This window comes from Dipteris shenzhenensis, chromosome 1 (assembly GCF_047967505.1).
Source record: "Dipteris shenzhenensis isolate YYH24624 ecotype China chromosome 1, Dip_SZ_1.0, whole genome shotgun sequence".
Taxonomy (NCBI): domain Eukaryota; kingdom Viridiplantae; phylum Streptophyta; class Polypodiopsida; order Gleicheniales; family Dipteridaceae; genus Dipteris; species Dipteris shenzhenensis.
The window spans coordinates 52540921-52554930 of NC_141596.1; the positions used below are offsets into that span (position 1 = coordinate 52540921).

General features: G+C 43.0%; 2 protein-coding genes across 2 annotated transcripts in view; one reads left to right on the forward strand and one right to left on the reverse strand.

Annotated features, from left to right (window-relative positions):
• LOC147906018 (haloacid dehalogenase-like hydrolase family protein) overlaps positions 1–14010 on the reverse strand; it is a 279546-nt gene that overhangs the window by 11375 nt on the left and 254161 nt on the right. The gene's annotated exons all lie outside the window — the stretch shown is intronic.
• LOC147906019 (uncharacterized) lies at positions 841–2316 on the forward strand. The gene is made up of 2 exons (XM_087378625.1): positions 841–1207; positions 1268–2316. The coding sequence occupies exons 1-2, from the start codon at positions 841–843 to the stop codon at positions 2314–2316; spliced, it is 1416 nt and encodes a 471-aa protein (XP_087234751.1).

The following is a 14010-nucleotide window of genomic DNA, read 5'->3' on the forward strand; positions in this document are numbered from 1 at the left end:
ATAGCCTATCAAGCTACGCTAGCCTACGCTACCATCGCGCAGTCTACGCTACAGCCTATGCTACAGCTAGCCTACGCATAGCTAGCCTATTGCATGCAAGCGTTCCAACACACACAGGCGACGGCACAAGACAGACTGGGTACTGCTATGCTACAACCTACGCATAGCCAGCCTACGCTACTGCTATGCTACAGCTAGCCTACGCACAGCTAGCCCACGCATAGCTAGCCTACTGCATGCAAGCGTTCCAACATACATGCAAGAAGAGTTATAGCTTGTCGCTAGAGGCTGGGTCTTGGCAGCTACACTAGCTTCTACGAACTGTTGGCAATAGACTGTTGTGCACTAGTTTGAATTCTCATAGCTCCTCCACGCCCTGATGCCCAATCCCCTTGGTGGAAGGAAGTGGACCTTCTAAATCCCGAGGAAGTGCTTGGAGGATGTTCACCAAAATGGACATGCCGCTATTGTGGCCAGCCAAAGACTGACAGTTCAGTGAGAGTGAAAGCTCACGTGTTAGGAGAGCAGAATAAAGGCATTAGCATATGTCTTTCAGTGCCAGAATATGTTCTTTTACGCTTAAAAGTATTGGCAAATGCATCTAAGCATGGTGCTCGAGCTTTTATGCCTGTTGGAAGTGCAGTGTCTACAAGTATTCCAGTCTCAGCAATGCCTTCTATTTCAGTTGCCACTTCCTGTCTTGGGAAGGGCAAGAAACAAGCTTCCTTAGTTGCCACTTGGCACCCTGGCAAGAAGGCAGAGGTAGATGATGCAGTGGGGCATTTTTTAAATAGTGGTGACATTGCCTTGAATCAAGCCCACAATCCTTATTTTGTGGATATGGTGAGGGCTATTGCAGCTTTTGGTCCCTCTTACACACCGCCATCTTATGAAGCCTTGAGAACCAAGATTTTAGAAGGAGAGAAGCACAGCATAGAGCGGGCTTTGAAGCTTGTTAAAGAGGAATGGAAGACATTTGGTGCTACCTTGATGGATGATGGATGGAGTGATACATGTAGTCGATCTATTCAGGGCATAGTTGCATATTGCAGGGGTAAGTCATGCTTCTTGAAGTCCATTGATAACTCAGAGGGCGGAAAGACAGCAGAGAGATTGGCTGATTTGTGGAGTGAATCTATTAATAATGTGGGGGCTGATTATGTCATTCAATTCATAGCAGATGGGGAGAATTCCAACAGGGCAGCAGGTCGCATTTTGGAGGCACGTTATCCTAAGCTCACTTTTAGTGCTTCCAACAGGGCAGCAGGTCGCATTTTGGAGGCACGTTATCCTAAGCTCACTTTTAGTGCTTGCATGGCACATTGCTTGAATAACTTGCTGAAGGACATAGGGAAGCTTGCTTGGGTTCATCCAATAATTGATTTTGCAAAGGATATTATTGGTTTTATCACACGACACCACTACATTCTTGCAGTGTATCGTAAGCTTGCCTCCAAAGACCTCTTGAACTATTCAGAGACACATTTTGCATACAACTTCATCATGTTGGAGCGTCTTCTAGAGGTAAAAAATGCTCTAAGGCAGCTTGTTGTGTGTAATGAATGGGAGGCGTGGAAGGAATCAAAGAGTGCAAATGCCTTGGAATGCAAGTCTTTATGCTTATCTGATGCCTATTGGCAGGATGCCAATCATATGGTGAAAATAGTGAAGCCCATCATCCTTTTGATGAGGCTTATGGATAGTGATGAGCCATGCATTGGCAAAGTTTATGAGGGGATGGACAAAATGATTGAAAATGTAAAGGAGGTGGTGACTAACCTTGATAGGAAGCAAGAATTAGTAGACTTGGCAGTGGAGTGGTGGAAGTCCTATCATTCACCCTTGCATGCTGCAGCTTATGTCTTGGAACCTGAATTTCAAGGTAACAAGCAAGAGTCGGATAAGGAGGTGATGCGAGGATGGGAGAAGATACTGAAGCAAATGGTACCAGATGCACAAGAGCGAAGGCAAGTAAAGGATGAGTTGGCTTTTTATAGGAAGAAATATGGAATGTGTGGCTCTGAGGATACACAAAGGGACAGGTATATTGTGGGGTCTGCTCTATGGTGGGAGGATTATGGGGCTGATACACCTTTGTTGCAAAACTTGGCTATCCGCATTTTGAGTCAAGGAGCAAGTTCCTCTCCTTGTGAGCGCTTGTGGAGTAGCTTTGGGCACATTGCATCAAAGAAGAGGAACAGACTTGGGACACAAAAGGCAAGTGACCTTGTGTTTGTGCATGCAAACTTACGTTTGCTTCAGAAGATGAAGATTCTATTATCAATGATTATTCGTGAACTATGTCCTGAGTCTTGAGTCCTTAAGGCATACTCCAAAAGCAATTGCAATGTTTTTGAGTCTTGGATTCAAGTTTAAGCTTTCTAATGTATATAATAGTATGTTTGTTTATGGGCATGGTGATGCGATGTCCCCTTCCCGTTCACGTTCCCTAGGATTTGGGCGTTCCCGTTCCCCAGGGGGTCGACGCTCCGTTGCCGTTCACGTTCCCTAGTAACTATGGTTTCCAACCAATGCTTGGGATGATGTTCCATCTGAGGTTGTACCTCCTCCATCTGTTGGTCATTTGCAGCCACATGTGCAGCCAAAAATTCAGCCTGATATGCCTATCATTGATCAGGATCGTTTGCACAGGGCTCTTGACCAGGAAAGAGCAGAAATTCAGGAGCCCAAAAAGGTACCCCATTGGCTCCTTGACACATTAAAAGACAGCAAACAAGATACTCCTCTGCCAGCCCGTACGAGAGCAGCTGTCCGGAAAGAGCATGCTAGTTTTGTTGCTGATGCTTTGGTTGCTACAGCATGCAATGAAGAGCCCTTATGTCATCAAGATGCCGACCAGAAAACAAGATACTCCTCTGCCAGCCCGTACGAGAGCAGCTGTCCGGAAAGAGCATGCTAGTTTTGTTGCTTATGCTTTGGTTGCTACAGCATGCAATGAAGAGCCCTTATGTCATCAAGATGCTGACCAGAATTATTGTTGGATGAAGGCCATGCAAGCTGAATTGGATTCTATCCATCAAAATAACACTTGGGAGTTGAGTGATTTGCCTCATGGCAAGAATGCCATTGAAACTAAGTGGGTTTACAAAATCAAACGAAAAGCTGATGGTTCAGTGGACCGTTACAAAGCCCGTCTTGTTGCTAAGGGCTATGCTCAGTAGCATGGCATTGACTTTGAGGAGACTTTTTCTCCCACTTCCAAGATCACTACTATTCGTATTGTTATTGCCCTTGCTGCCCACTTTCATTGGCAGATACATCAGCTTGATATTAAGACAGCTTTCCTTCATGCACATTTGCAGGTAAAGGTCTATGTTTCCCAATCTCCTGGCTTTGAGGTTGAAGGTTCTGAAAGCAAGGTATGCCGCTTGAAAAAGGCCCTCTATGGATTGAAGCAGGCACCTTGGGCTTGGTATTTGAGAATTCATACTCATTTGCTCACACTTGGCTTTCAGAACAGCCCTACAGAGGCTACCCTTTACATCCGCAAGCGTGGGATAGATTTGCTGATTTTAGTCCTTTATGTGGATGACATGCTTGTGACTGGGACACATGCTCAACAAATTGCAGATTTTAAAATTGATTTGCAGCAAACATTTGCTATGTCTGATCTTAGTCTTCTGCACTACTATCTGGGCATCAAAATAAGGTGCCACAATTACATCAACTGAAAATTTCAGTATATGCCAAAAAGACCTCATGATCTATGCAGCGGGTCTGCAAGCAATCAAAGAAAGATTGCTGCAGAGAACGCCTAAAAAAGCCAAACAGAGAGAAAGTAGAATCACCAAAGACTTTACAATTCCTATATGTCCATAAAGTCCATACTGCCCAGTAGCGAACCCAAACGAAGAAAAGATGAAACTCCAATCTAGATGGATGAAACCCAAATAGCCAGAAGAACTTCCCAAGCGGAACAGATGGGAATCTCGCTCGCAGGCGCTGTCGAAGTAGATCAAAAAACTCACGAGAGCACGGACAATGCCAAAACAAGTGAGGCACTGTCTCCGAAGAAGCAAAACATCTATGGCAAAGTGCAAAAGCAATGTGTCGATGAGCTAATAGCTGTCCAGATGCAAACACTCCCAAAAGAACTCGCCAAAAGAAAACTTGTTGCTGAAGCGGAACTTTATAGGCCCAAAGTTGTTGTAATCTTTTCCTCCACCACTTGGCTGGGCGATGCATTCACCAAACAGAATCACCTCTCTTTGAAACCCAAGGTTGAGGCAAAAGGATTTTATACAATGCAAGTACAGTAATCTGAGATAGCCTCAAAGGACGAGAAGAGGACCCTGGAGAAGTCAAAGACCAATCTTTAAGCCGGGTCCTGGAGTTCCAAAGGAGGAATCGGAACAAAAGGCGAAGCATAGAAGTAATTTGTCACCACAAAGGATGATAATGGGAGCCCAATCCATATGTAGTGGCTGCTAGAGAAAAGGAGAGCACAATACCAGCATCATCTATAACATCAGGAACCGAGGTGATGCCTTTAAACGAGACAAAGTAGGAACGTCGAGGTTCCTGTAAAGCCAAGGGAGGCTGAAAGACTTTCGACCAATGAATACTTTCAGCTCTCAAAGAATTCCCAAGTAAAGATTGCCGTCCATTCCATTCTAGATAAGAAAGAACATGCTTCCAGTCAAGAAGCAAGCGGGAGACAAAAGAGCAGCGAGGCAAAGTGCCATCAGTGCAGCCAAAAAAGAAATCCTAGTGATCGAGTTACCAACGATCAAATGCAGAAATACTGATATGAGTGACCAGAGTCCTAATCATAAGAGCCCACAGCTGATCACCTTGCAGAAATTGCAGCAACATTTTTCCCTTGCAGGCAAGAATATGCATATGAATATCCGTGATGTTCAATCCACCATGCATCTTGGGAGAACAAATGTGATGCATCGAAAGTAGCCTGAGACTTTTTCTACCATGTTTGGATTGCCATAAGATTTCCATAAAGACAGACATGAAAGATGTAAGATCTGCCTTGGTGAACATGATCAATGGCAAGTAAAATTGAATATATGCCACAAGGATGGACTGCACAATTCGAAGATGAACGTGCAAAGGCTAGGTTGCCAGTTTCCAATACTCAAGCTTTTTCCGAAGCTTAGCCAAAACCCAATCAGTTTGTTGTCGGCGAGTGAGTTCCCACTTCAAAGGGTAACCAAGATGACGAACAAACTGAGTGGGTGGGAAGATATCCCCGGGTCATAATAGACTATGCTAGTCTTTGGAATGCAAAGGGAGCAGCTTAGACTTCTGAAAATTAACATGAAGACCAGCTGCCAAATCATAAACAGAGAGGGCCTGCATCAAGGCACCAAGATCATGGGGCGTATTCTTCGGGGTAAAGAAAGAATCATCAGCATAAGCTTGAGCAACCATGCTGCGATTAGCATCCAATTCCAAGCCATGAAATGATCCTATAGCCATAAGATGATCAATATATTGCAACATAGGATAAGTAGCAATGGCATACAGTAAAGCACTGAGAGGGCATCCCTGGCGGACCGAACAACGAAGAGTCCACTCATCAGAGATATCCCTAGAAAGAATGCAAGCCGCATTGCTATCTCTGTAAAGCCAGTAAATAACCTGCTGCATTTTTAGTCCAAACCCCAAAGCTTGCATAGTTTGCGAGATGAAATCCCATTGAACTATGTCAAAGGTTTTTGCAATATCTACCTACAAGAGTAGAACATCCTGCTGCGTGTAATTGGCATATTCAATCCCAATATAAGCATTGGCAATGTTATCTGTGATATGGCGACGTGGAACAAAGCCATATTGGGAGGGATGCAACCCATCATGCAAATAACCTTTAATCCGATCAACCACCATTTTGGCAATGATCTTGTAAATGACTGGCATGAGCGTGATTGGCCTCCAATCACCAAGTGAATCACATAGCTGCTTTTTTGGAATCAGCTTGAGAAGACTCTTTTTCCATGACACACGCATCTCCTGATTTTGCCATGTTGTATTTACCATTTGCAGCAAGGTGAATTTAAGAAGATCCCAGAATGCAAGAAAAAATTCAACAGTGAGACCATCCCATCCTGCAGATTTCCATCTCCCACAAGATCTTAGTGCATCAAACAATTCCCTTTCAGTGAAGGGATGTTCAAGTTCCAAAGCTTGAGCATCAGACAGAATTGGATGAATATGCTGCAAAAGAAGCTGACGTGCAGACAAGACCCGAGGAGAAAGAGTATCCACATGCCCAAAATGAGTGGAGAAGTGCTGCACACATAAATTAGCAAGCTCTGAACGAGATGTTGACCAAGAGCCATTAGGCATCCGGATCTGACAGATATTGGCAGCCTGTCTTTTGTATTGTAAACTCTTAAAAAATTGCTTGGAAGAGCAGCCTTTATCCAAAAATGCCCGTTGTCTAGATCGAGTTTCCCATTTAGCAAACTTTCTGCGATCATTGGATTGAAGTCTGTCCATAAAGTCCAGAGTGCCCAATAGCGAACCCAAACAAAGAAAATATGAAACTCCAATCTGGGTGAATGAAAACCAAAGAGCCAGAAAGACTTCCCAAAAGGAACAATCGGGAATCTCACTCGCAAGTGCTACCGAAGAAGATCAATGAACTCACGAGAACATGGACAAAACCAAAATAAATGAGGCACAGTCTCCTGAGAAATCAAACATCTGTGGCAACGAGCAGGAGCAATGTGTCTACGAGCCAACATCTATCCAGATGGAAAAATGCCCAAAAGCACTCGCCATAAGAAAACCCGTCGCCGAAGAGGAGCTTTGTAGGTCCAAAGCTGCTGTAATCTCTTTCTCCACCACTTGGTTGGGCGATGCTGTAATGAAACCCAAGGTTGAGGCAAAAGGATTTTATACAATGCAGGCACCATAATCTGAGATAGCCTCAAAGGGAGAGAAGAGGACCTCGGGAAGTGAAAGTCCAATCCTCCAACCTGTGTGGAACAAAAGGCGAAAGCATACAAGCAATTTGTTGCCACAAAGCACGATTATGAGAGCCCAAGCCATACCGTGTAGCTGCCAAAGAAAAAGATAGCACAGAGCCATCATTATGAATAACATCAGCAACAGAAGTGATGCTCTTGAAAGAAACAAAGTAGGAACGGCAAGGTTCCTATAAGCCAACGGAGACTGAAAGACTGTCGACCAGTGAATGCTTTCAGCTCGCAAAGAATTACCCAGCAAAGATTATCGACCATGCTATTCCAGATGAGAGAGGACATGCTTCCAATCAAGAAGCAAACTGGAGGCCAAAGGGCAGCCAGGCAAAGTGCCATCGATGCGACCAAATAAGAAATCCCAGTAATTGATTTGCTAGTGACTAAAGGCAGAAATACTGATATGTGTGACCATGGATCTAATCATAAGAGCCCAAGGCCGATCACCTTGCAGAAATTGCAGCAACATTTTTCCCCTGTGAACAAGGATATGCACCTAGATATTCGTGATGTTAAAACCACCATGTCTCTTAGGAGAACAAAGTTGATGCACTGAAAGCAGCCTGAGACTTTTTCTGCCATGTTTGGAATGCCAAAAGATTTCCATAATGATAGACATGAAAGAAGCAAGATCTGCCTTGGTAAACATGATCAAAGGCAAATAAAATTGAATATAAGCCACAAGGATGGACTGCACTAAGCCGAACATGCAAAGGCCAAGTTGCCAATTTTCAATACTCTAGCTTTTTTCGAAGCTTGACCATCACCCAATCAGTTTGTTGACGACGAGTGAGACCCCACCCCAAAGGGTAACCAAGATGACGAGCAATCTGAGTGGATGGAATGATTTCCCCAAGCCACAAAAGACTATGCCAGTCTTTCGAATGCAATGAGAGCAGCTTAGACTTTTGAAAATTTACATGAAGACTAGCTGCCAAACCATAAAAGTCATTCTGCGTATTCTTTGGGGTAAAGAAAGAATCATCAGCATAGGCTTGAGCAACCATGCTGCCATTTTCATCCAATTCCAAACCATGAAGGGAGCCTGTAGCCACGAGATGATCAATATATTGCAGCATAGGATGGGTAGCAATGGCATACAATAAAGCACTAAGGGGACATCCTCGACGGACCGAACAACGAAGAGTCCACTCATCAGAGAGATCTCTAGAAAGAATGCACGCAGCATTGTTGTCCCTGTAAAGCCTGCAAATAACTAGCTGCACTTTTGTTCCAAACTCCAAAGATCGCATTGTTTGCAAGATGAATTCCCATTGAATTATATCAAAGGCTTTTGCAATATCCACCTGTAAGAGCAGAACATCCTGTTGCGTGTATTTGGCATATTCAATCCCAATATAAGCATTGGTAACGGTTTTCTTTAATACTTAATAGAAGTCCCTTTTGCAACCAAAAGAAAAAAAAGCATTGGTAATATTATCTATGATATGCCTACGGGGAACGAAGCGATATTGCGAAGGATGCAGCCCATCATGCAAATAACCTTTAGTATGATCAACAACCATTTTGGCTATGATCTTGTAAATGATTGGCATGAGCGTTATTGGTCTCCAATCAGTGAGCGAATCACATAGTTGCTTTTTTGGAAGAAGCTTGACAAGTCCTTTTTTCCATGACATAGGCATTTGCTGATTTTCCCAGGCTGAATTAACCATTTGCAGCAAAGTAGGCTTGAGGATATCTCAGAAGGCAAGAAATGATTCAACAGTGAGACCATCCCATCCTCGAGATTTCCATCTACCACAGGATTTAACAGCATCTGCAATTCTCTTTCAGTGAAAGTAATTTCTAATTCCAAAGCCTGAGCATCAGAATGGGATGGACATGCTACTAAAGAAGCTGGCGGACAGACACAACCACATGCCCAAAATGAGATGAACACAAAAAGCAGCAAGAACCATGAGGCATCCGGATCCGACAAATATTGGTAGGCTGTCTTTTGTAATGCAAACTTTTAAAGAATTGCTTGGAAGAGCAACCTTTATCCAAAAAAGCCCTTTGCCGAGATCGGGTCTCCCATTTAACAAGCTTTTGATCATTCGATTAGAGACAAAATTTAGCCAGACATAATAGCATGCTTTCTTCTGAAGAGAAAGGAAGAAGATAATGAGTTCAATCAAACTCTGGCAAGTGTATTTGGCATGCTTCACAGTCTCTCGTGTGGCCTGCATGTAGGATTTACCATAATCCCAAATAACAGCTTGCATTCTTGCAACAAAAGTCTACCATGCATAGTCTAGATCAATGTGCATCTGATGAGAAAGAGGCTGAATGGCATCAAAAACCATGGCTTTAAAATCGACATGGTCAAGGTAGCCATTATTTATCAGCAAAAGGCGCCTACAAGCCAATCTATCATATGGAAAGTCATGCAAAGAGAGCCTTAGCCAAAGAGGAGCATGATCAGAATGTGTGAAAGCATGATCAATCCAAAGTTGACAAGTGAAGGCATTAGAATGCTGCGGATCAACCCAATACCATCTGTCCAAGTGTGCCTGATATGAAGATTGAGCATTATGCTGGAAGGTATAGCCCGGAAGCATGGGCTGCGATTCCTTCCAAATCAACCAGACACAACTGAAGCCAAAAATCAGACAATGCCTGCTTTTTCAGAAGCCAACATGTGAGTGTGGCCCGAGGTATTATCTCCCGGTTGTGGGCATTATTGAAATCACCACAGATAAAAGCATAATGCTATGAGGGATATTTATGCATAGCATCCCAAATCAAAGCTCGATTCCTGAAAGATTGAGGAGCATATACTATGGAAATTCAAAGATGTTGCCTTGAACAAGGCAATGTATGATCATCCATCGACCATGGTGATCATTGAAGGCCACAATAGGCTGAAGATCATGCTTAACCAAAAAAGGCCACCGCAGAGAAAGAGTGTCCTCCAGCATAGAAAATGTCATAACCAGCAAAATGTCCAAATGTACCAGCATACTTATGCTGATTATGCTCTTGTAAAGCCACTATATCAGGCTGCAATTGGCTTATCTACAGACAGATTAGTTTCCATTTTCGACCATCACACAAACCCTGTACATTCAAAGTGACACATTTGAGATGATCAAGCATATTTATATAGATAGGACAGGTATGTACAACAGCAAAACTGCCTTCTATGACTGCATTTCCACCTCAATATCTGGGCCTCGGCCCTGAGAAGAAAATTCAACCTGAGGAGAAGACAATAAGGCAGCAACTTCCTCTTCTAGAAAGAGGGTATGATTGGTAGTCACCTCAGCCCAAGTCAAACCAAAACCAGAATTTTCAGCCAATGTTTTGCCTTGAGAGGAAGCACCATTCCAAGTCTGGGAGGGCAAAGGTCTCCTAAGTGAGATGACTTTTCTTGGGGTTTGCCAAGCATCATTCAAACTTTTTTCCTTCGCCTGAGGATGAGAGGCTGAAGGCACAGAAGGAGGAGCATCACCATTCGAAGCAACCGGTGCTTTTCCCTTTGTCCTGGACATCAAAAAACTATTTTACCCCCTTAGTCTTCATCAAAGAGGAGGTAGTAGAAGTCTTGTCAGCCTGCAATGGCATTTTGGGACTACGTGAAGGGGGCATTGCGAAGCCATATGCCCGAACTTCTTGCATTCAAAGCAAGCACTTGCAAAGAGACCCCATTTCAGTTTATAGAAGGCACTGCCCATCGAAACATTATTCATTGTAACCGAGTAAGAGTCTCAGGTTGGATTATCTGTGTCCCACAAAATACAAAATCTATTTGAGTTGCCATTAGGCCGTGGTGGATAAACCACTTTGCCAAGAGAGGCTGCAATTTTTTGCAAAAGAGAGGCCGGACATTGAGGGATATCCACAACTTCCACCCAAACAAGGCATCTGTGTCGGATCAACGCCTGATAATCTCTGGTAGGAGACCAGGGCAACACATGAACCATCTACTGCCCATAGAAAAGAGGAGAGTGCTCCAACAAAATCCGCCTGTGCTCTTCATCTACCATGATCACTTCAAAAAAGCCCCTTTGTTGCATAATGAACTTTTTTGACATAGCAACTACCCAAGGTTGTAGTCAACCAGTTACCAACATCTGCAGCAGCAGGCATACGTCCTGGAAAAAAATAATGATGGCATGCTTGGCATATTCCTTCATGGGATCAAAAATGTCATCCACCTCAATTGGGCATTGAAGACTATCACACCCTATGAGGCATGGACAGGTCATAAACCGGTTATGTCACACATGAGATTGTTTGGACACCTTGCATATGCACACTTTCCATCTCAATTATGACATAATCTTGGATGAGATTGTTTGGATGCCTTGCATATGCACACTTTGTTGGGATATGTGTGATCAAGGGCTTGCTATGAGCATGTGTGCATCCACTAGCAGTCATATGGTTGTGTGTGTGTGTGTAAAAGAGGCACACTTAGTGCCATAGGCCATGACACAGGTGATGATGTAATACAAAGGCCCCCACATGGGGTGGTGCCTATGATTGTGGAGTTCCTATGATTTAGGAGTTAGCTCCATTGATGTAGAAGAGGTGCCATTGACTTAGGCCACCCTCTCTCCATTTCTATTAAAGAGGGACTTTTCTCTCACAATGAATAGAACACCCATTGCTACATCTTTTGTGTTCTCACTCCTCTTGCTACAATGCATCTATTCTCCCCCACCTTCCAACATTTGGTATCAGAGCCATGATCCTCCTTGAGCTTTTAGACTCCTAGGCTGACACCTCATCATCTTTTTCAACCTTCTTCCATATCTCTCATTTTTCTCAATTCTGCCCGAATCTTGCAACATCAATTTCTATAGATCCAACCGTTAAATTTCAAAATGCTTCTAGCTCCAGGTTCTCCACGCTAGGGCACACCTCTTCACTATTGGGATTGACGGAATTTTACTATGAGCAGCCGTGCCGCTTTGTTCTTTGCTCGCCAATCTAGCTCAAAATTCCGCTTGTTGGGAGACAATTTTGCAAAACCCTCATAGTTGGGCGACACTGAGGGTTGGGCGACACTTTGAGCTTACTACTGATGAAATTTGAGCACCAATGCTTGCTGGAATAAGGAGAAAAGATTAAAAAACCAGTCGGAATAGGCGCACCTCTCCACAGTGACACAACGCAAAATTTTGCCATTCCTCTCTGCTGGAAGTAGCCCTCAATAAGAGCTTCCATTTGCCTTTGAAAGCCCTCTCAAAGCTTTTATCTTCAGCTTCAATTGAACCCTCCAACTTCAGACTATTTAATTTGGGGGTAACAGTGATATCTGCTTCTAAGATCAACCATTGAATATGGTTAAGTGCTAGAAAGTTTCATTATTATCTTAGTTATCTTTGGTCTTTTGGATGTTTGACCATTGGAAGTGATCTGAGGCCTTTTTTAGTCTTATCTTTGGAGCACTCTCCTGCAGTTTGACAGTTTTGGTAAATGCTCATAATGCATTTATGATTTGAATATGCTTGAATGCTATTTTTTGAAGCAATTGACATTGTATTTTCTTTATGCTAAGAGTTTGGGGTATCTAACTATCTCTCCAACCAATTATACTTATGGAGAAGGAGACATCTTTGTAAGGGACTAGACACTGCCACATTAGTGGTAAGACCTTCCCAATATGCCTTCATCATATTGTTCCTCTGACATTGATTATGTATCTCAGAGGAAAGCATTCCAAAAGAAGCCTAGAATGAGAGTAAAGCCCTGTAATGGTGAATATTTCATCAAGATGAACACCAAGAAAAGATATGTGCCTTCTATGGAGTACCCAATCATACTATGGAATATTGCCACCTAAAAAGGTTTTCTCTACAGCTGCTCTCCAAGAGACTATGCCCAAGAAGAGGAGAGGAATGACTCCCAAGAGAATGAAGCATTTCATGTGAAGAAGAGCTGCATCAACAACAAAGAAAATCTTCCTGAAGGAAAGACTCCATCAACAAATGAAGAATCAAACCTTGTGGTAGAAGATAAAGACTATGCCTTTTGAGCACTTTGTCTTTTGAATTTTGTTGATCATCACTTGGTAAAATGTTGAGGTTCTCTACCTGGAGTAGTACTCCAAAAAGAATGTTATGTGTTTTGTCTTTTGTAAATCACCTCTAGTCACCATATGATGTAGGCCATGTAATGTGTGTTTGCTCCCATGGTACCTCTTGTAGCAGCAGACATGAGAAACTAGGTTCACACAAAGTTCTATGATTAATTCTTGTACATGCAAGAGAGAGAACCATTTGGGGGGGTCTATCCCATTTTTGTAAACCTTGACCCTTGGGCACCTTTGCTAGCATGAGATCCTAGCCATAGATTTATCCTTGACCACCATGAGATGGCATAAGAAATTATGTGACTAGATGAATCCTTGACATAGCAAGAGGCAAACCCTTGAGGGGAGGTAAGTATTCATTGGAGTGCTGTGTTTATTCTCTCCCCTTGTTTTTCAACAACCCATCAGAGCTTACAATCTCATGAAAATGGGTATCCAGTTCATTGATGACGTGGTAGATATGCAAGGAAATATTCTCACTTTTCCAGTAGCATGTCGACAATACAATCTGGGGATGCATCATAGACCTATTTGGAAAGCTATTGCTGATCTCTTACTCCCTCTGGTTCCGATTCCGACATTGAATGTCAGAGACAGGCTTCAAGACTGGCACCTTCAGTCTTCAAATACAAGCATATCCTCTAGGCCTTTGAATTTATTGACTTCTATATAGGCTTATCGATTGATATTACCTCCTCCCTGGATTGCCCATCATGCTAATTCTCTATGGCATTTGAACAAGTCATTAGCCTAGTGGAAAGGAAAATTGCAATTGATATGGAAGTTGAAAATGCCATTGAAGCAACGACTCTTTCTATGGAGATGTATTGTTGGTATTCTTCCAGTAGGGGTGAAATTGGCTCAAAGACAGATAGCTTCACCTCTTTGTCCAAGATGTCACCTTACATCTGAGAGTATTCCGCATTTACTGTGGTTTTGTTCATATTCCAGAGACCTTCTAGACAAAATCTCCTATTTCTTATCTCTCAGATTTCCAGCACACAG